The sequence below is a fragment of the Heptranchias perlo genome, chromosome 5 (genome assembly GCF_035084215.1).
Source record: "Heptranchias perlo isolate sHepPer1 chromosome 5, sHepPer1.hap1, whole genome shotgun sequence".
In the NCBI taxonomy this organism is placed as follows: Eukaryota; Metazoa; Chordata; class Chondrichthyes; order Hexanchiformes; family Hexanchidae; genus Heptranchias; species Heptranchias perlo.
In genome coordinates, this window is record NC_090329.1 from 13,289,195 (window position 1) to 13,312,857 (window position 23,663).

Here is a 23,663-nt window from a genome sequence, read left to right on the forward strand (position 1 = left end):
GCAAGGGGCAAAGAGCGGGGGAGTGGGATTAAATGGACAGTTCTTTCAAAGAGCTAGCACAGGCACAATGGGTCTCCTTCTGCGCTGTATGATTCTATAATTCTAATGGCTCTGCACTAAGCAGGCCTTCTATCATATTAACCATCTAACTTTTCCTGTGGGTCGTCCTTGGAATAATGGAGTGAATACGCTTTATTTAAGGTAACAACAAACTGCACCTAATTTCTGGATAGACAAACCTTATGCCATTTATCTGATGACTCATTAACAACCTTTTTATTGTGAAATGTTTCTTCACTATAACAATATGTCCTTCTGATTTGCCAGCATAATTACTGGTCTAGAAGAAGCATATTGGTGGATGCTCCCCCACTGGCTCAATCTGTTGAGTAGCTGAATGATACAGGCCAGTTGAGTTTTATTTTTCACTCACCAGGATAGTTTGCACAAATCACCGTTCTTGGTGCAGAGCCTCACACAGCAGGAGAGCATATTGAGAATTGGGCACAGATGTCAACAGGCAGAGACTTTCCATCGTGCAAGGCGAGCTGACCTCTGTGCCCGAATTTCCAATAAGCACTCTGGTCACATGATGCTCTGTACTGGAAGCACTAATTTGTATATCTATGCCACAGAATCTTTTGATGAAGAATCTGAGCTTGAATTACGGTGACTGGTTTAACATCGGGAAGACCGAAGCCATCGTCTTTGGCCCTCGTCACAAACTCCGTTCCCTAGCCACCGATTTCATCCCCCTCCCTGACCACTGTCTCAGGCTGAACCAGACTGTTCACAACCTCAGCGTCCTATCTGACCCTCAGATGAGCTTCCGACCCCATACCCACTCCATCACCAAGAACAACTACTTCCACCTCCATAACATCGCCCGTCTTCACCCCTGCCTCAGCCCATCTACCGCTGAAACCCTCATCTTTTGTTACTTCTTGGCCAGCCTCGAATCTTCCAACCTCCATAAGCTCATCCAAAACTCTGCTGCCCGTATCCTATCTCGCACCAATCCCATTCACCCACCACCCCTGTGCTCCCTGATCTACATTGGCTCCCGGTCCGTAAATGCCTCAATTTTAAGATTCTCATCCTTATTTTCAAATCCCTCCATGGCCTCGCCCCTCCCTATCTCTATAATCTCCTTTAGCCCTACAACCCTCCAAGATCTCTGAGCTCCTCCAATTCTTGCCTCTTGCGCATTCCCGATTTTAAATCGCTCCACCATTGGCGGCCGTGCCTTCAGCTGCCTAGACCCTAAGCTTAGAACTCCCTCCCTAAACCTCTCCGCGTCGCTACCTCTCTCTCCTCCTTTAAGATACTCCTTAAAACCTATCTCTTTGACCAAGCTTTAGTCACCTGTCCCAATATCTCCTTTTGTGGCTCGGTGTCAAATTTTGTTTGATAATGCTCCTGTTTTTTTTTATTAGTTCATGGGATGTGGGCGTCGCTGGTGAGGCCAGCATTTATTACCCATCCCTAATTGCCCTTGAGAAGGTGGTGGTGAGCCGTCTTCTTGAACCGTTGCAGTCGGTGTGGTGAAGGTTCTCCCACAGTGCTGTTAGGTAGGGAGTTCCAGGATTTTGACCCAGCGACGATGAAGGAACGGTGATATATTTCCAAGTCGGGATGGTGTGTGATTTGGAGGGGAACGTGCAGATGGTGCTGTTCCCATATGCCTGCTGCTCTTGTTCTTCTAGGTGGTAAAGGTCGCGGGTTTGGGAGAAGAAGCCTTGGCGAGTTGCTGCAGTGCATCCTGTGGATGGTACACACTGCAGCCACGGTGTACCAGTGGTGAAGGGAGTGAATGTTTAGGGTGATGGATGGGGTGCCAATCAAGCGGGCTGCATTGTCCTGGATGGTGTTCAGCTTCTTGAGTGTTGTTGGAGCTGCACTCATCCAGGCAAGTGGAGAGTATTCCATCACAATCCTGACTTGTGCCTTGTAGATGGTGGAAAGGCTTTGGGGAGTCAGGAGGTGAATCACTCACTGCAGAATACCCAGCCTCTGACCTGCTCTCGTAGCCACAGAATTTATATGGCTGGTTCAGTTAAGTTTCTGGTCACTGGTGACCCCCAGGATGTTGATGGTGGGGGATTCAGTGATGGTAATGCCGTTGAATGTCAAGGGGAGGTGGTTAGATTCTCTCTTGTTGGAGATGGTCATTGCCTGGCACTTGTCTGGCATGAATGTTACTTGCCACTTATCAGCCCAAGCCTGGATGTTGTCCTGTGAAGCGCCTTGGAATGTTTTACTACATTAAAGGTGCTATATAAATGCGAGTTGTTGTTGTTGTTCAAAGCGGTAGGTTTTAAGGTGGAGTGAATGGGGATGTGTAAGACGCCCTATTCTGCTACTCTATATACAGTTCTACTCTACAGTCCGTTTTACACAATGTCAATGTCCCCTTTCAATAAAATACAGGGAGAGCTATCAACATGCAGGAACTTTTAGGAGTGAGATTTGTAGTCAGTAAGAATGACGCAGACTGCAAGCTCTTCTCGACGCACAGAGCAATGTTTATTTTCCCAAGTGACACACACCAAAATAAACAACACTTTTTCAACCACTGTGAATGACACTTGGCAAGTCCACAGAATCTTTGAATGAAATAAAACAGCACTTGGAGCTACCAATCTGTCAATGGACATCTGCTACTGCATCCAAATGCTTCCCCTGGCCCATATTTGGAACGCAGTCTGGGATTTTAATTCTGTTCTAAACAAACTGCAGGAGAACATGCATCAAGGTGCTTAATTTATTTTGATCTGCACTGGGAGTATAAATAAAGAGCTAATTTAAAAAAATGGTTTAACAGCTATGTTTGTATTCATGAAAGCAATCATATGTTGTCTAGTTAATAGACAGAATACAGGAAAATAATGCAAAACAGTCACACAGCCACCAAACATTCTGCATTGAAATGCATAAGGTATTACGGGAGAAGTGACAGCACAGTGCAAGTCTCAAATTTGTATTTGAGATTCTAAAAGCTTATGAGCACATTATGTGAGTAGTAAAACACTTCTAACAAATGAAACAAAGGCTCTCTCCCTATTGCATACACTTCATCTTCTTGCAATCCTACTCGGTGGAGGTTCGGGTAGTTTAACTCCCTGCGGGGAAGTGAAGAGAGAGGATGGTCAGGCTTATCAGATCTTACACCCTTGGGCTTCTTTGGCCTTTTTTTACGCCAGATGTTTTTGACCTCTGTGTTTCTGAGTACTCTGGTAGCGACAACTAGCTCCCTACATCCCCAAGAGTGTTTTATCCGCCTTGCTCTCGAGGTAGAATTTGTGGTATTGAATGAAGAATCTTATTCAGATGATTTCAGCTACTCGTTCTATTCCGTGCTTTTCCGTGTTTGGAAGGTGCACTAGTTTCGAATTAGGCTTCCACAGCCAAATAATTTTATTAAATAGTAATAGAACAAGGCTAAAGAGGGTATATGGAGTTAGGTCACAGATCAGCCATGATCTCATTGAATGGCGGAACAGGCTCGAGGGGATAAATAGTGTACTCCTGTTCCTATCTTCCTATGTTCTTAAGTGAATAGTAGCAGTAACATAACATATTTTTACAGTTGTTAAGTTCAGTGACCTCTTCGTTGTAATAGAAAATAAGAAATGGTTTGCAAATTCTATGTTAAACTATGATGTAATGCGTTTTCTTAAATAATGTTTCGATTTCCTTTTCTCACTGATCTGAGAAAGACAAGCTGATAAATACCTTGGAAACAGTTACAGGACAAGCAGAATTTAAATAAATCTGCTAAATTTTAAAAAGACCCAATCAAACACCTATTTGAACAAAAATAGAAAATGCTGGAGAAGCTCAGCAAGTGAGGCATCATCTGTGGAGAAAGAAGCAGAGTTAACGTTTCAGGTCGAAGACTGAGATGTTAATTCCGTTTCTTTTTCCACAGATGCTGCCTCACTTGCTGAGCTTCTCCGTTGTTTTCTATTTTGATTTCAGATTCCCAGCATCTGCAGTATTTTGCTTTTGACCTATTTGAACAAATCGCACAGAATGTTTGTATTTGAATTGAATAGCTTGGCCCCTTTCTCAGCCTTGATTACGGAGGTAAAATACTATCTGAGGAGTGGCATTCATTGGGATCGCTGGTTCTGAAGTTCCGGGCCCCCTGATATTCTGTCCATTCATCTTGTGAACTACACCAATTACACATTAAATTGAAGGATAAGAGATTAGAAAATACTGTGGGTGATATTAGCAAAGGAATACTTAACGTATCTAATGAGACATTCCTGTTTGGCTTAATACCAGACAATGGAATGTCATACAAATGCATTAAGCTCTCATTTGCTGTGATTGACAATTATTGCCAATGGTAACTTCTAGGCTAAAATGTTATATTTAATTTATGAAATGTAAAAGTCAAGTAAAGGAAGTAATTACTTGTATTTACATAATGCCTTGTCACATCTTCACGGCATTCCAAAATGCTTTACATTACTAAGGATGGATTACTTTTGAAGTGCAGCCAATGTTGTTATGTAAGCAAATGGTGCAGTAAGATGTGCACACATCAAGATCCCACAAACAGGAAATGAAGGAATGAATGAATAGCCAGATAATCTGGTCATTTCACTGGACTCTCACCATGAATCCCGCGGGAGTTTGGCGGAATGGCTCGGAAGAATTCCAAGACCTGGATACGCTGGGTCACAACCTGAGTTGGGAAATCCTACTCGGCATTTAAAGGGGCTGAGCATCAGCCTTTCCAATCCCCTTACAAAACCAGTCATGTCATGGGGTGGCAACGCCAAGGTGGGCCTCCCAAGACGGGGAGTTCCTGCTCCCCCCAACTCAGACTGGAGACTGGTATGCCAAGTGAGCTGCAAAGTAACAGCTGCCAGAAGGACGGAAATGGGCCTCAGTGGTCAGGTCCAGATTAGGGAAGTGGCCTTGACACAAGAGGACAAAGGAGGGATGGAATGAGGACTGCTGCCCTCGCCCTCAGATAGCTGGCTGGTACTAGAGTTTCCAGTAACATAGCCAGGTGGGCGCCCGAAGCGATGTGGGCGTACATTGGCCCAATGCCTTATGAGGTGCCTACTTGTTTCTCACCTACCCTGAAAAATCTAGTGGGGTTGGCGCTGCAGGGTTCTGGCAGGGATGATCCCAATCTTTACTGTTGGGATTGTGTCCAGTGCACCTGCAGGGCATTTGTTTCTGGCGTGGTTGGTTGAGGGAGGAATGTTGACCAGGACACTGGAAAACTCCCTGCTCCTTTTCAAGTAGCGTCATGGGATCTTTTATATCTATCTGAGCAGGCAGGTGGGCCTTGGTTGAACATCTCATCCAAAAGTTAGCACCTCCGACAATGCAGCGCTCCCTCAGTACAGCAACTGATGCTTTGTATTGTGAAAGACTTTCATACTCTTTTATTTCCAATTGAATAGGACACGTGAAACATTTACTGTAACAGTTTGTGGGGGAATGTTTTTGAAGCTGTTCTCTACAAATACTTTTATTATCTGGTTATAAAAATGGCAGCTCAACTTTACGCTAGTTAAAGTAACTGGAAATTCAGTAACTTAATTGGCAAACCTATCTCATGATTTTTAATGTAGTCCTGGGGGAAAGGGAATGGGTGGCAGAGAGCCAAGGGAGGTGCTCCACACTAAGATTTCTAAACACCATGGGGGTCATTTTCAACTTCATCCCCTGGGTGGTAATCTGGCGGAGCGGATCGGCCGTCCATTGTAGAACCCACCCAGTTTTAATTTCTATTGATTTCAGTGCGATGGAAACCGGGGTGGGGGTGGGAGGGCTTCAGGTTACCACTCAGGTGACAAAGTTGAAAATAGTTAGATGCATTTAAGGGGAAGCTAGATAAACACATGAGAGAGAAAGGAATGGAAGGTTATGCTGATAGGGTTAGATGAAGAGGGTGAGACGACGCTCATGTGCAGCATAAACACCAGCACAGACTAGTTGGGTCAAACGGCCTGTTTCTGTGCTGTAGATTCCATGTAATTCTATGTAAAATTACCCCCCACCCCACCTGATACATCTGGCGACACTGATTTACTTACAAAACCAATGGATGGACTTGTTTGAAAATAGATCTCTACACCTTCTTTGGTCAATGTTTACATCATTGCTAAAAGAATGAGTTTCACAGAGATTAATTAAAGACACTTTAGCAATGTAGATAATGTGAATTTAATCGATGTTGAAATGTTTTCATTGGGTTGTTTTGAAATGAGCCCATTTAATCTCAGCTCAGCAAAGTCTAGCTGTTTTTTTTTGCTGGCACTGCAAATCTGTTGAGGCATTTAGGAACATAGGAATTGTTGGACGAAAAAGACCAAGCTCCATCTAGTTCACCTTCTACCATCCTGGTAGTCGCATGATACAACAGTAATGGAGTTGTTGACTAATCATGGCAATCAATCTCTATCAATTAGCCTACAACAGACGGAGAAATGACACAAGGAAAACCCCAGTGGTGAAGAGCTTTGGAACCCATAGGCCCAAAGTCACCTGTTCTTCCCAAGCATGCTACACTTACCACATGTCATGTCTCAAATTACTCATATACTGTAACCCCAAAATGTTATTTTCTGAAAGAAATCTATCAAATTTGCATTTGAATGAATCAATACTTTCTGCTTCCACCGTTTTAAGGAAGTTTTTTCAGGATGGGCTCAAGCACCTTTCATGGTGGTCTTAAACAGGACACCTTCCCTGCCAACTCAACTGCAGGAAGTTTGTTGCATGGGAACAGTCTTTAAGATAAGAGAAAGAGGCCACTGCATTAAAAAAAAATCACTGTTACATTCAAGTCCAACCAACTCCCTCAACCAACATGCACTAAAATCGGATTATCTGGTCATTTAGGACATTGCTGTTTGTGGGATCTTGCTGTGCACAAATTGGCTGCCGCGTTTTCTACATTACAACAATGACTACACTTCAAAAGTGCACTACATTGGCTGCAATGCGCTTTAGGACGTCCTAAGGTCGTGAAAGGTGCTGTATAAATGCTTTTTGAAAAACCCACCATATGCATCTGTCTAGCTTGTTTCAATTCAGTGAGGAATACTCTTAATACAAACCCAATAATTGCTGTTGGAAATCTTTTACTGTAGGGTTAAAAGTGACAATTCCAGTATTTTGAACACTGCAGAAATGTAGTTGAGCTATTCCAAGTGCCAGTGTCAAAGTTAATATTAAGGGGAGGGAGAGCACCAGAAGACTAATAAAAGTACGAAACATTTAAGTATTTAAATATATTTAAACTAGAACTGAAGAATGTCAATCGTTGGTTGAAAGTTGAGTTGAGGTCGAAGATCAGCCATGATCTTATTGAATGGCGGAGCAGGCTCGCGGGGCCGTATGGCCTACTCCTGCTCCTATTTCTTATGCTCTTACGTTCTTATGTTTAATCAGTTTAAAGATTTGAACATAGGAACAGGAGTAGGCCATTCAGCCCCTCGAGCCTGTTCTGCCATTCAATTAGATCATGGCTGATCTGTATTTTAACTCCATCTACCTGCTTTGGTTCCGTAACCCTTAATACCTTTGCTTATTAAAAATCTATCAATCTCAATTTTGAAACTTTCGATTGACCCTCAGCCTCCCCCCTTTTTGGGGGGAGAGTTCCAGATTTCCACTACCCTTTGTGTGAAGAAGTGCTTCCTGATATCACTCCTGAATGGCCTCGCTCTAATTTTAAGGTTATGCCCCCTTGCTCTGATCTCCCCCACCAGAGGTTCTCTCTATCTACGCTATTGAATCCTTTAATCATCTTAAATACCTCAACTAAGAACAATCGTACTGGTCTCCCAAAACCCATGAGACTGGGGAAAGGCCTGATATTGATTGGAGAGACATTCAGTCCGACAAACGTGACTCTTTTTTATTGTACAATGAGAGCAGTAAAAACCATTATCTGTCTGGGGAACTGCCCTTTTCACCATTCTAAACAAACCAAGCAACAAATGAAGCAACCATTGTGCACCCAAAAACCTTTGGTCACGTGATGTCACGTGCATTTTGAATGTGCACGTACTTTCAGATTCTCAGAGAGTTTAACATTAAAATAGTGGTGTAAAAATAAATTAAATGGGCTCCTTTGGAACATCCTCACATCCCTACAGCGTTTATGAAGCACCATTCTAGTGAGTTTTTCACATACAGTAATTATTCCCTAAAGGCAGTGACTCGCCCTAGAATACAGTTCCACAGATGCTAACAACCCTTTGGACACTTTCTTCACATGTGAATCTGGACAGCAGGCCATTGGTCATGAGGTTCATCACACACGCACTCTTTCAGCAAGGGTTCCTGGATAGTGATCAGGAGCAGAAAATTGCATCGAATTTACAGGACAGAAACAGGCCGTTCGGCCCGACTGGTCTGTGCCGGTGTTTATGCTCCACATGAGCCTCCTCCTACCCTACTTCATCTAACCCTATCAGCATTTCCTTCTATTCCTTTCTCCCTCATGAACTTATCCCCTTAAATGCATCAGTAGATGGAAAATAGCTCAACATTAAGCCACTTGGTATGGGCTAAACGAGCCAAATTCATTTACATTTTTAAAATATGGTTCGGATGCAGAAGGGAATAGAGGTAAGATACTGAACAGTACAATGGATAAGAGGACTGCACGTGGTCTGCAAGGGATAGTGCACCCTTTTCAGAGTGCTGCTTTTAGCTTTTTTGTTTCTTAGGTGGGATCATTTTCACCGTCACTGTTTGGGAGGCAAACTGACAGAGCGGATCAGACACCCGCCACAGAACCCGCCTGATTTTCATTGAAGAAGGAAAGGATTTGCATTTATATAGCGCCTTTCATGACTTCAGGGCGTCCCAAAGTGCTTTACAGCCAATGAAGTCCGTTTGAAGTGTAGTCACTGCTTTACCCATGCAGAGACAGCGAAAATTAGACTCCCACTCGCCTCTGAACGAGAAGGTTGTAGGTTCAAGCCCCCACTCCAGACATAAGCACATAATCTAGTGGCTAACTTTCGTCATCACTGCTTGGGAGGTAAACTGGCAGAGCGGATCACCCGAATTCTTCACTCAGAGGGTGGTGAACCTTTGGAATCCTCTACCCCAGAGGGCTGTGGAGGCTCAGTCATTGAGTACATTCAAAACAGAGATTGATAGATTTCTAGATATCAAAGGTATCAAGGGATATGGGGATAGTGCAGGAAAATGGGGTTGAGGTAGAAGATCAGCCATGATCTTGTTGAATGGCGGAGCAGGCTCGAGGGGCTGGATGGCCTACTCCTGCTCCTATTTCTTATATTCCTATGTGACTGATTTCCCCTCCCTCCTCCAGCCCAGGGACACTGAGGCCAAATGTAATGTCAACGGTAGACAATAAGTTCTAAAGAAGAGGGAAAAACTAATAATTTCAGCTATTTTATTAGCTTTCTTTGGTACTTGAAGGTGATCACTGATCCTCGTCTGAATGCATTGCGTGTTTTGTCACTTTTTGCAGATGCGTTTGACCCGAAAGGTGTCTGTATGGCCGGTTGGATTGGTGGGAGGACGTCGCTATGAGCGCCCTCTGGTGGAACAAGGCCATGTGGTCGGCTGGTACACTGGCTGGAGACCAGACAGACCCTTCGCTATTGACATGGCAGGTAAGCCCAAGACTGACTCCCATTTCATTTCCAAAATGGTAGAATGAGCTGTTTGGTTCTTTAATTCCTACTTTCTCTGGTATTGGAGGAATGGTTATAGTCAATGGTTACAGACTGGGTCCCGTGACTCAGTGCAGACATTGTGACAGCTTAATATTCTCATTAATGCTACATTCACCCATCAGGATTAATGCACTTTAAAAAATAACAAAGTAATTGCACGTAATTACAGATCTTTTTGTAAGTAAATCAACTTGACCCTACATGTGCGGAAAGCGGGAACCGTCTAGAAAGTAGGTCAGTTATCAACTTAACGTGCTTTTAACATATGAACTTTTAGCAGTGTTTTTGTGGTATTGGACTGAAATATTTAAATCCAATCATTTTAAGAGTGGAAGTACAGCAAATCTGAGATGTTTATTAATGGTTTACAGTGAAGGTGAATCAGGATAAGAAATGATAGAAGCCTGGAATTATTTTGTTTTGTATCCATTGAAGGTGCAGTTAAAGATTTTCTATCTTAACCTAGTGGATATTTTGCTCTGCGGATTAATTAAAATTAGATGTAAATAAAATGTGAGCAAAAGCAACAATGCTCTTTACTTCCATCATTACTATTAGTCTAATTTTTATTCATAGCCTTAAATGGGCGTATGAAGAATAAAGAAAATAAAACCTTGTTAAGGGCTTGATAAAGACTGAAAATCTTGCTAAAGGTCAACTTTGTTCAGTGGAGGATATAAAAGAAAATTGTGCCCTGGGCTTCTGTTCAGAAGGGTTGTTAATCGTACAAAAGAAGAAGTGAATTGTACAAAGGATTTTTTCCAAGCCCAAAGAATGGATTCATTGGTTATTCTTAGCGATATCGTAGTTCAGTACCAGCTACAGGAGAGCAAAGCCTGGGAGCACACAGTTCACAGGAGACACACTACCTAGAGAATCAACTAATCCCAGGAGTTGAACTACCACATTAGAGTCAGCTAACTGGGCATGATTATATAGAATTACATAGAATTTACAGCACAGAAACAGGCCATTCGGCCCAACGGGTCTATGCCAGTGTTTATGCTCCACATGAGCCTCCCCCCACCCTACTTCATCTAATCCTATCAGCATATCCTTCTATTCCTTTCTCCCTCATGTGTTTATCTAGCTTCCCCTTAAATGCATCTATGCTATTCACCTCAACTACTCCATGTGGTAGTGAGTTCCACATTCTAACCACTCTCTAAGTAAAGAAGTTCCTCCTGATTTCTTTATTGGATTGATTAGAGACTATCTTATATTTATGGCCCTTAGTTTTAATGATGGAAGACTAATGTTCAACAGGGGCAGCTGGCACAATCAAACATGTACACTACACTAACAGTGACAGGTATGGTCACCGCTTCCCTCAGCTTTAATGCCCCAGGATCCATGGAGGTACTCACAGAGAGCCTTGCAGAACTCATCGCTAGACAATCCATTGCTGCATGAAGCAGGTAGCTGAGAATCTGTTTTGCCAAACATCCACCTACATGTGCTTCAGCAGAAATTGTGGGGAGCAGGAGCAGAGACAGTGAGAGTTTTTCAACATTGATGAAGGTACAGGGTGTCCAGCAAGGTTACGATGGCAAAGTTAAATAGGAAGGGTTGTTATTCCCTCAGCATGCAACTGGTACATGTCATCCACCCCATAAAATATTGCGTATCAATACACACCTCCTGCTATGTATGATGCTTTCATTCTGAGTCAATGAAATATCACACAGATATTTGAAGGAGAGGGAAGGATGGATAGCTAGCTGTTTGGAGATACAGGTCATCCAGTGCAACAACACCTGTACATGGCCCTGTGCACCAACAAACAACAACAACTTGCATTTATATAGCGTCTTTAATGTAGTAAAAACGACCCAAGGCGCTTCACAGCAGCGATTATTAAACAAAATTTGACACCGAGCCACATAAGGAGATATTAGGACAGGAAAAGGTAGGTTTTAAGGAGCGTCTTAAAGGAGGAGTGAGAGGTAGAGAGGTGGAGAGGTTTAGGGAGGAAATTCCAAAGCTTAGGGCCTATCAGCTGAAGGCACGGCAGCCAATGGTAGAGTGAAGAAAATAAGAGATGCGCAAGAGGCCAGAATTGGAGGAACGCAGAGATCTCGGAGGGTCGTAGGGCTAAGGGAGGTTACAGAGATTGGGGGGGTGCAAGTCATGGAGGGATTTGAAAACAAAGATGGGAATTTTAAAATCAAGGCATTGCCGGACCGGGAGCAGGGACATGGGCAGGTCACAGTCCTTATCAAGGTGACACTTGGTGCTGAAGCAATGCTTCGCATGCTTGCACTGCTCAAGGGGGCATTATAATATGGCCCTTGCCCCAGGGAAGGTCAGCGAAATTGTGCCAGTATGTTGTATACTGAGTAATGTTGCCACGGACCTGAACATGGACATGGACATGAATGAGAAGCAGCTGCAAGCCATGGAAGAGAAGTGGGTGGATGATTAAGCACTGCAGCCAGTTGTGTGAGTGCCCCATTATTTGTGGTTCGGTGAGCTCGGAAAGTGGCCACGATTACTTTCAACTGAGTGCCGTCCGCTTTGATGTCGACGTCCTGACCTGTAAATCTGGCTTTCTAAATTCAACAACCAACCATAACAGTTGAGTTTTATCCTCTCCCATACACTCCCCATCTGCATCAGCAAAACTTTCAGCATTATACCAATTAACAGGCAACTTAGGTGATTGGGACCCAACCTGTTACAGAGGCAGTGTGATGGCCCAATTTTCTACCATCACTGCTATTAAATTTACACTTGACGGCAGCAAAATGGCTGCCAACCGCCATCTTGATTGGCAGCTGTTAAAGTTTAGAAAAACATGCTGAAAAATATATCCAATTATTTTTGGAAGGGTTTGATTACTTTGAGCTCACACAGATCTATAAATTCTAATAACAGTTATTGAACTGTAACAATATTAGTCAATATACCAAATGGCTGTTGGTAAAATGCAGCATGTGGTGTGGTACTGGTCTATATAGATGAGGAAAGTGATCTTTGGTCTGTGCCAAGAGCTCAATCAGGGTGATAACTGGAGTGTTACAATGCACCTCAGTGCCCTAGGGCTGTAGGCAAGGCTCCCGCCCCTGATCGCCATCCACAAATACTTGCTGAAAAGTACATGGACACGATCACTGGGTGAGAAGCAGATCAGGCTCAGCTGTTACCTGTCCTCTGGCTGAGTATTCTGCCAGCGCTGATTGTCTACAGCAAGCTCTGGACAACATTCAATTTATCCCACAATCAGCGTCACCAACAACAGATTAACTGGTCCTTCATCTCATTGCTGTTTGTGTCACATTGCTGGGTGAAAATATTTGCCTATACAACAGTCACTGCTGAGTAGTTCATTGTATCTGAAGCGTTTTTAAGATGTTTTTAGGAGACAAGATGGAGTGCTATATAAATACATTCCTTCCTGCCTCCCTTCACTTCCTCCCTCCCTCCCTTACCCAAGCATTACTACCTTCAAGGGATGGAGTGGAGAAAACTATTCATCATAGGAATCCTCCTCTGAAGGACACTTCATGCACCAGGAGTTCAATCTGGTAACAGCAAAAGTGTGTATGGGTGGGGGTGGGGGACAGAAACAGGAAGTGTGTTCCTGTCTATAATGTATGATAAGTATACTTGATATAGCCAACAGTCAAAGATAATTAGGTTTGACTGTCAGTTAAAGACAAGAGGTCGGTGGCTTCAAGTGGTTATGGGAAGAATTTTAAAGTAGTGAAAACAGATAGGATCAAGAGTGCAAAGCTGGGTGAAAGAGAGCTATGGGAATCAGGACCACTGTGGTTCAACTTCACAAGGGTCACCTTCTCTCAAACCCAGCTGTGCCAGTAAAGTCCAGGCTGTAAGTTGTGAGAATGTGTGAGACTAACCAGGTGATCTGCATGTAATTTAGTGTAGAAGGAGTCTTGCAGTAACTAAGAGGTCAGTCTGAATGTCCCAAAAATCTGACCAGTGGAACTTTCACTTCACCCAGAGCTTGACGTGTGCAGTAGTGACAATGGAAGTCAAGCACATATTATTCTGGAAAATATAAGGGCTGGGTTTTAAAAAACAAAGTGTCTATTGACACCACTGTGTCAGCCAATGAGTTGGAGATGCAGCAGAACTTACAGCAAACAGTCCATTTTACTGCAGTCTATTTTACAGCAAACAGAATCTATTTTACAGCAAATAGAGTCTATTTTACGGCAGTCTATTTTACAACAAACTGTCTATTTTACGGCAAACAGAGTCTATTTTACTCAGCAAACAGAGTCTATTTAAACAGAGTCTGTATGAACTACAGCAAACAGAACTCATGACTGAAACTACAGCAAAGTCTCCCGATAAAAGCAGGATTATTTCTCCAGCAGAATCCAGTGAGTGGAGGATAGTTACGTAATACAAATTCTGCACATAAAATCAATCCCAGTCACTTACAGCAATGCAGTCTCCAGGGGTGATTGACGGGGGGAATTACCCAATCATCTCCATTCTGGCCGGGAGTAGTGTTGTTGCTATATGCAGCCTTTAAAAAAAAATCATTACCCTTTAAAAAAATGAAAGAAATCAACTCCAGTTTTATCACTCTCTTATCTAAAGAGAGACTTCGACCAAGAGTGCAGTTTCTTTTATAAGTCAAATTAATTAGATTCATGCAACTCTGGGTTTGAAATGGGTGCAACTGATTCAAGAGAATTAAGGTGAGGCTCCAAGTTCATAGGGCAGGGTTCACAGTGGGTTCAATAATAAGAAATCAAACAGTCAATATGCCATAATAAAAAGAAAGAACTTGCATTTATATAGTGCCTTTCATGACCTCAGGACATCCCAAAGCGCTTTACAGTCAATTAAGTACTTTTGAAGTGTAGTCACTGTTGTAATGTAGGAAACGGGGCAGCCAATTTGCGCACAGCAAGATCCCACGAACAGCACTGTGATAATGACCAGGTAATCTGTTTTTTTTAGTGATGTTGATTGAGGGATCGGCCCACGACACTGGAAATAAGGGAGAAAATTCACTTCCTGGGTAGGTGACAGGTGTGGCCAACATTACTCAAGGTAGGTAAGAAACCAAAGGGTTTTCCTGTCACTATCAGTGACTTGGCTTCAGCTCCCTGCCATCCCAGAAATGACATGGTCAGGAGGAAAAGTAGAAAATAATCTCAGTACTCGGTTTAGAGATGCCCAGAACACAATGGCACTAACAGGATGGCCTCCACTGACACAAATTGAACAGTTATTGGAATCCGTGGAAAACCTGAAGAAATAAATCTCCGAAGATCTGTAATGGAGACCATCCCGTAGACAATGTAAAAGATCATTCTTACAGCTCAAGCCGATAAGAGGACAAAACCCCACAAAAGCTAGAATTTTCCAGAAGCACATCAGCACCTTACAAAAAGAAAAAAGACTGGTTAACGTTTCAAACGTAGAGGCTTCATGAGAAATGGTAGGGGAGTCATGATAGGTAGAACGGGAGGCTGTCTGAACTGGAGGAGCTGCAAGGAAGAGAAGGAAAAGCTGTTTATGCTAAAGGAACTGGCTTCCATGGGTAAAAGGAGTGCAGGTCTACAGTGGGAAATTGCGGGGGCTGATTCTAGTTCGAACTCGCACCACTGAAATGAGCAGCCAAGTTGAAACCCAATGAGCTGTAGTGATGTCTGTGGATTACAGTATGATTAAACTCAAAACACTTTATAGGCTGTCCACCTGGCACAGAATCTGGTGCAAGTATCCTGTGCCAGTCTTAAGCATCACTGCAAGTGAGTATTTTAAGTAGTTGCCATAGAATTATAAGAATTTTTGGATAAGAAATAGCCACTGGGCCAATGTGCTCCTCTTTTCTCCAGAGACTTGAGCCCATAATCCAGGCTGACACTCCAGTGCAGTAGTGAGGGAGTGCTGCACTGTCAGAGGTGCCGACTTTTGTATGACACGTTAAAACCGAGGCCCCGTCTGTCCTCTCAGGTGGGCATAAAATATCCCATGGCACTATTTTGCAGAAGAGCATGTGGAGTTTCTCCCTGGTGTCCTGGCCAATATTTATCCCTCAAACCAACACCACTAGGAACATAGGAAGATAGGAACAGGAGTAGGCCATTTAGTCCTTCGAGCCTGTTCCACCATTCAATGAGATCATGGCTGATCTGTGATCTAACTCCATATACCCGCCTTAGCCCCATATCCCTTAATCCCTTTGGTTACAAAAACCTCATCAATCTCAGATTTAAAATTAACAATTGAGCTAGCATCAACTGCTGTTTGCGGAAGAGAGTTCCAAACTTCCACCAACCTTTGCGTGTAGAAATCTTTCCTCGCTTCACTCTTGAAAGCCCTGGCTCTAATTTTTAGACCATGTCCCCTAGTCCTAGACTCCCCAACCAGCAGAAATAGTTTCTTTCTATCTGCCCTATCAGTTCCCCTTAATATCTTGAAAACTTCGATCAAATCACCCCTTAATCTTCTAAATTCAAGGGTATACAACCTTAGTTTGTGTAATCTCACCTTGTAATTTAACCCTTGGAGTCCAGGTATCATTCTAGTAAATCTACACTGCACTCCCTCCAAGGCCAATAAATCCAGCCATGAGGCTGATCCCTGGTCTCAGGGGTTCTCAGTCATGAAGAAAGACTGGAGATGCTTGGGCTTTTCAACCTGGAAAGAAGGCGTCTGAGAGGTGACCTTGTATACGATAATAAATTGTATGGATAAGGTTAATCATAGAATCATACAGCACAGAAAGAGACCATTCGACCCATCCTACCTATGCTGGCTCTTTGAAAGAGCTATCCAATTAGTCCCATTCCCCTGCTATTTCCCCACAGCCCTGCAAATTTTTCCTTTTCAAGTATTTATCCAATTCCCTTTTTGAAAGTTACTATTGAATCTGCTTCCACCACCCTTTCAGGCAGAGCATACCAGATCATAACAATGCAGAATATTAATTTAAATTAAAATGGGAGAAGGTCAAGGGGACACGGGTTCAAACTAGATCTGATATAGAATCTTACAGCACAGAGGGGGGCCATTCGACCCTCGTGCCCATGCCGGCTCTTTGAAAGAGCTGTACAATTTTGTCCCACACCCCAGCTTTTTCCCCATAACCATGCAAATAGTCCTCTTCAACTACATGTCCAATTGCCTTATGAAAGTCCCGAAGGAATATGAGGAAATTCTTCACACATAGAGTGATCAACACTTGAATTGGACTTCTGGGCAGACTGATGGAGGCAAAAACTTCGGAATCAATTAAGAAATAATTAGATACAACAATGAGGAGAGTGTTTCTGGATGGATGAATTAAGATGGGCCAAATGGCCTTCCCTGTGAATTTGTGATGAGGAAGGCTTTTGCATCCTCAAAAGTAGTGAAGCAAGGCTTCAGAGTATCTTTTGTTCTCACTTCTCCAATTTTAATCCTCTACAGACAACATTCATCCCTCCTCTCCCCAGGAGCAGTGGACCACCAGTCCCTGTGGACTATTTGATCATCTCTGGCTCAATGGTTAAATGCACCTTGTGGTGTACACCTGGGTCACACAAACCAAGTTCTATACTGAGTCATCTGATCTCAGCTAGTTCAGCAATGGGGGGTAATTGCTCTGAGCTAGGGAGGGGAATTAGCCAGAGTTCCCACTATCACCATCCAGTGATTCCCACTGGAAAGGGTGTGTGGGGGGGTGTGTGTGTGGACATCAGAAGAAAATAGGATTGGGCTCATCTGCGATGCCTTCCGATATTGAATGGCCCACCAACACTTGCTGTTTAAACTCACACATGAGTCACCGTCAGCAGAGAAGGGGAGGAAATCGTGTGGACGAATGCCTTTTCATTGGCAGGATTCTGTAACGGGCCGTGCATTAGGACAGCTTGTGGGAGCAATAACAGACTGTGACCCGATTTCCAGCAGGGTGAGGTTCTCATCTTAACTACAGGGAGGGGTGAGAAAAGGTCAAAACTTTCTCATACAGAGGGAGGGAAAATCAGAGGGTGGGTTACTTACTGTCGTTGGACAGCCCTGGGCGGAGGGGGGGGGGGGGGAGAATGGGGTGGATGGGAGGTGAAGGAAGAGGGCTGAATACTGTTCAAATAAATTACAAATTCAATTTAAAAAAACAGGTTTTTATTCCTGATTAAACAGAAACGTTTTTTTTTAAATAATGAGTAACCAGAAGAGTCTTAATGACTTCTGCAGACTGGCAAATAAAACAATTAATCTTAAAATCCAGAGAACTCTCCGATTTCTGCATCAAACAGTGCAATGCCCCAATATGGTCAAATCAAGCTTCTGACAGCCTCTCCGTGACATTCAATAGCCTGCTCCATGAGGAAGACTGTTGTGTTCGAACTTGATTTCCTCATGTAGACAGTCCGATAAGAATTAATTTCTGCTGGGAACTAGATATTGCAGTAAATTGTCTGGCATAAATAATTATGTATGAAATATAAATTATTCCGAGGAAGAGGGAGTCTGTTGGAGAGTGATTAGAGGAGCTTTCACAGCTAACAGTCTTTCATTGCACTGAAAGAATTATTTCAAAGTAAATATGATCACATTATTTCATACTTCCCTGTTTAAATAGGCAAGACTGGTTGTTAAGCAAATTTGAACTTATTTAGCTTGAGTGTGTGCCAGGATCAATCTAATGTAGAGATGATCAATTGGACTACTTCAGCACAGTTGTTACTGTATTGACATATACACTACCAATGATTTGATTGTGCTGAGTTTCAGCTTTTTCTTGCTGGTTTTTTGGATCAGATTTTAAAAGGGCAATGAACACGTCACTGTTAATAAAGAGGTGGGGCCCACAGACAACAACAACAAGGATCGGCTGCTCCAGATTTTGAATCTTACTTGTTTTGTTAGTTTTATGCTCATCAAGGTGAGGGATGTTGGTAATGGATACCAGAAGGAATACAGAGCCGTATATCCAAGTTTGCTGACGACACCAAGTTAGGCAGCACAGTAAATAGTGTAGATGGGTGCAGAACGTCGCAAAGAGACATTGAGAGATGAAGTGAGTGGGCAAAACTGGGGCAGATGGAGTTCAATGTGGGAAAGTGTGAGGTCATCCACTTTGGACCTAAGAAAGATAGATCAGAGTATTTTCTAAATGGCAAGAAGCTAGGAACTGTGGGTGAGCAGAGAGATTTAGGGGTCCAAGTACAGAAATCACTAAAAGCTAATGGACAGGTACAAAAAATAATTAAAAAGGCGAATGGAATGTTGGCCTTTATCTCAAGGGGGCTGGATTACAAAGGGGTGGAAGTTATGTTACAGCTGTACAGAGCTCTGGTTAGACCACATCTGGAGTATTGCATTCAGTGCTGGGCACTGCACCTCAGGAAGGAGATATTGGCCTTGGAGGGGGTGCAGTGCAGATTCAGCAGAATGATACCAGGACTAAAAGGGTTAAATTATGAGGACCGGTGGCATAGACTAGGCTTGTATTCCCTCGAGTGTAGAAGATTACAGGGTGAATTAACTCAGATGTTTAAGATGATTAAATGACATGATAGGGAGAAACTATTTCCTCCGGTGGGGGAAGTCCAGAACAAGGGGGCATAACCTTAAAATTAGAGCTAGGCCGTTCAGGGATGATGTCAGAAAGCATTTCTTCACACAAAGAGCAGTGGAAATCTGGAACTCTCTCCCCCAAAAGGCTGTTGAGGCTGGGGGTCAATTGAAAATTTCAAAACGGAGATTGATAGATTTTTGTTAGGGACGGGTATTAAGGAATATGGAACCAAGGCGGGTAAATGGAGTTAAGTTACAGATCCACCATGATCTAATTGAATGGCAGAACAGGCTCAAGGGGCTGAATGGCCTATTCCTGTTCCTAAATACTCTGTGATGTAAGTGGCTGGGATTGGCAGCTCCATTCACTCCGTTGAGATTATCACCTCAGGTAGGTTTTGGAGGTGAATCCAAAGGGATTGACCTTTAAAAATAACCCTACTGTTTGGGTAATGTTTTCTGGGGTTGTGTGGCTCTGGACTGGCTCCTCGGCTGGTCTGATGTGCAACTCCACGTTGCAATCAATGGAGCCACTCAGGATCGATGCAGCCTCTCCCTGTGACATAGGCCTCAGAGTGGAGACTCAAAATGGCAGGTCTCTGTCAGGCTTCTTTGATAATATTTTCTGACAGGTAACAACTATTTTCAGATAAAGATGGAGGGAGCACTCCAATTGGTATTTACTCCCTTAGATTTTCCTTCCTGATTAAGTTCATTTTGAAATACATTTGGGGGAGAGTTTCCCCAGACTTTCACTACACTTAGCATGAAAAAGTGCTTCCTGACATCACCCCTAAACGCCCTAGCTCAAATTTTAAGGTTCTGGACTCCCCCACCAGAGGAGATAGTTTCTCTCTATCTACCCTATCAAATCCTTTAATCATCTTAAATACTTCAATTAGATCACCCCTTAACCTTTTACACTCAAGGGAATACAACCTGTCCTCATAATTTAACCCGTTTAGCCCTGTTATCATTCTGGTGATTTCATTGGGTAAAGCTTTCCATTTGAGGGAGAATGAAGACCCAAAATGGCAGATCTCTGCGCAGCAACTACGACAATGATATTTTCTGACAGAAGGCAAATATTTATAATACCATGCATTTTTTACATATATCACTATACACTTTTAGACAGAGAAATTGACTCAGTGATACGGTAGCATGCAGGCCTCCGAGTCAGAAGGTTGTGGGTTCAAACCCCACTCCAAGACTTAAGCACATAACCTGGGCTGACACTTCAGTGCAGTACTGAGGTGCTGTCTTTCAGGTGAGATGTTAAACCGAGGCCCTGTCTGCCCGTTCAGGTGGATGTAGAAGATCCCATGGCATTATTTGAAGAGGAGCAGGGAAGTTCTCCTGGTGTCCAGGCCAACATTTATCCCTTAAGCTCACTAAAACAGACTAACTGCTCATTTATCTCACTACTGTTTTTACATAGAAGTACATAGAATGTACAGCACAGAAACAGGCCATTCGGCCCAACTGGTCCATGCCAGTGTTTATGCTCCACACAAGCTTCCTCCCACTCCTGTTTTATCGGGGGCCTTGCTGTGTGTAAACTAGCTGGCATATTTGCCTACATCGACAGTAACTTCATTGACTGCAACCCTGAGGATCTGAAAGGTGTGATATAAGTTTTTTCTTTACTCTAAACAGACTTTCCTTTCCCCGTTGGTGTCCCTGGCAGTGACAGAAAGAAGTATAATCCCACTGCAAGTCACGCCTTAATAGAATTTATATATTAAAAGCTTCCTATAGGAAGATGTGGCTCTGCTGATGACATGGTTGGTAAATGCACTGGTCTGTGTGGAACTGAACCACACAGACCAGGAAGAATAGAATTATAGAATAAGGAGGCCGTTCGGCCCATCGAGTCCGTGCCGGCTCTTTGCAAGAGCAATCCAATTAGTCCCACTCCCCCGCTCTTTCCCCGTAGCCCTGCAAATTTTTTCCCTTCAACTATTTATCCAATTCCTTTTTGAAATCCACGATTGAATCTGCTTCCACCAACCTTTCAGGCAGCACATTCCAGATCAGTCAAAAAGGTTTTTCCTCATGTTGCCTTTGGTTCTTTTGCCAATCCAACAGTCACTTTTACTGATACAAGCTTTTTACTTCCAGATTTTTTAAAACTGAATTCAAATTCTCAAACTTCCATGATGGGATGTGAACGCACATTCTCCGGATTATTAGTCCAGGCCTCTATTTTACTAGTCCAGGAACATCTAGGATCACACATGAAGAACTGCCATTTGGGCAGGGTAGTGAAGAGCTAATGAGGTCAATGAGAGTGCAGAAGGAGTTCGTAGGTCCTTTGCTGGATCCATAGCCTGTGCTGAGGGAGATAATCTCAGCTAGGACAGCAGTGCTGGCAAACTACAATTGACCTCAGTGATCATGGGTTAGAGAGAACGAAAAAAATCAGCCAGGATTCCTGCTCCTGCTGGAAATTCATTGAATCCTGCTGGAAAGTGCACTTGCATGGACCTATGAAGGGTTTTGATAAGAGTAAATAAGGAGAAACTGTTTCCACTGGCAGGAGGGTCGGTAACCAGAGGACACAGATTTAAGAACCAGACGGGAGACGAGGAGACTTTTTTTTAAACACAGCGAGTTGTTATGATCCGGAATGCGCTGCCTTTCAGGGCGGTGGAAGCAGATTCAATAACAGCTTTCAAAAGACAATTGGATAAATACTTAAAAAGGAAAAATTTGCAGGGCTACAGGGAAAAGAGCAGGGGAGTGGGACTAATTGGATAGTTCAAAGAGCCGGCACAGGCACAATGGGCCAAATGGCCTCCTTCTGTGCTGCATGATTCCATGATTCTTCTATGATAGGATGAGAACAGGATCAGGCTGGGCTGTGATTTGCGCCCCTCCCCCCAAACCCAAAGTGGTCATGTGACCTGATGACACTCACGGTCCAGGCTCATACAGGAATGATGGTCACTTGGTTGCAGGACGAACAGCCTTGGAACTATATCCCAGCGAAAGACGAGGGAGAAAACTGGGAGGAGGGGGAGTTTCTGCAGCTTAATATACGATGAGAATCCCTACCAACACTTACCATTCAATTATGTTTCCTAAGTAATGCTGGACCACAGTGTGAAATGCTGCCTGCACCTTATCTCACTGCAGCACTAGTGTACAAGATGGGTCTAGCTGTTTCCCAGTGGTACTGGGAGCGCACCGGCCTGGTATTAGACATTAGGGGGTAAATTTTAATGCCAAGAACAGGTGGGTTGGGAGCTGGTGGGAAGGTAAAAATTGTAAAAAAAAAGTAAAACTCAACCCCAACTCGCCTGCAACCCGCCCACGGGGGTGGGTGACTAACCCGCTCTCAGGAGGCGGGTCGGTCAGTGAAATCTTTTAAGGAGGCTGCAGGCCTCCATTTTAATAGGTTTTTTATTTTTAACTCCTGGGGGCCGGGATTCCCTGGTCTTCTGCCTCACGCCACGTAAGAGGAGGCGAGAAGGTTCGGTTCAATAGGTAAGTGCCTTTATTGCACAGCTTGTGGGCCCGGAGGAGCAGGAGTGATCCCTTCAGGCCCAACAAGCTTACCTGCCCCGATCCCACACACATGACCGACCGACCCCCCCCACGACCGACCCCCCCCACGACCGACCCCCCCCACGAACTCCAACTCCCCTCCCCCCGCCGATGTCCGACCCCCGCCCCCCCCCCCCCACCGATGTCCGCCCCCCGCCCCCCCCCCCCCCCACCGATGTCCGACCCCCACCCACCATGACCGACAACCTCCCCCCTCCCCCGGATCTAAGACTTACCTGCTAGCATCCGTTCCTTGGCTGCTCTCCAGTCCGACTGACAGCCAGCCTGTCAATCTTGAATCATAGAAAATTTACGGCTCAGAAGGAGGCCATTCGGCCCATCGTGTCCACGCCGGCTGAGAAATGAGCCACCCAGCCTAATCCCACTTTCCCACATTTGGTCCGTAGCCCTGCAGGTCACGGCTCTTCAGACAGTGAGTTCCAGACCCCACCACCCTCAGAGTGAAAAAAAAATGTCCTCATTTCAGCTCTAATCCTTCTACCACTCACTTTAAATCTATGCCCCCTGGTTATTGACCCCTCTGCTAAGGGAAATAGGTCCTTCCTATCCACTCTATCTAGGCCCCTCATAATTTTGTACACCTCAATCAAATCACCCCTCAGCCCCAGCCTGTCCAATCTTTCCTCATAGCTAAAATTCTCCAGTCGTGGCAATATCATCGTAAATCTCCTCTGCACCCTCTTTAGTGCAATCACATCCTTCCTGTAATGTGGTGACCAGAACTGTGCGCAGTACTCAAGCTGTGGCCTAACTAGTGTTTTATACAGTTCCAGCACAACATCCCTGCTTTTATATTCTATGCCTCGGCTAATAAAGGAAAGCATTCCATTTGCCTTCTTAACCACCTTATCTACCTGTCCTGCTACCTTCAGGGATCTGTGGACATGCACTCCAAGGTCC

At 43.9% G+C, this 23,663-nt stretch overlaps 1 protein-coding gene across 1 annotated transcript in view; it reads left to right on the plus strand.

The window, feature by feature from the left end:
- The window catches only part of b3gat2 (beta-1,3-glucuronyltransferase 2 (glucuronosyltransferase S)), a 76,149-nt gene that overhangs the window by 43,588 nt on the left and 8,898 nt on the right, over positions 1-23,663 (plus strand). The window contains exon 2 of the mRNA XM_067983706.1: positions 9,491-9,635. Within this exon, the coding sequence (XP_067839807.1) occupies positions 9,491-9,635 (145 nt within the window). The remainder of the gene's footprint in view (positions 1-9,490; positions 9,636-23,663) is intronic.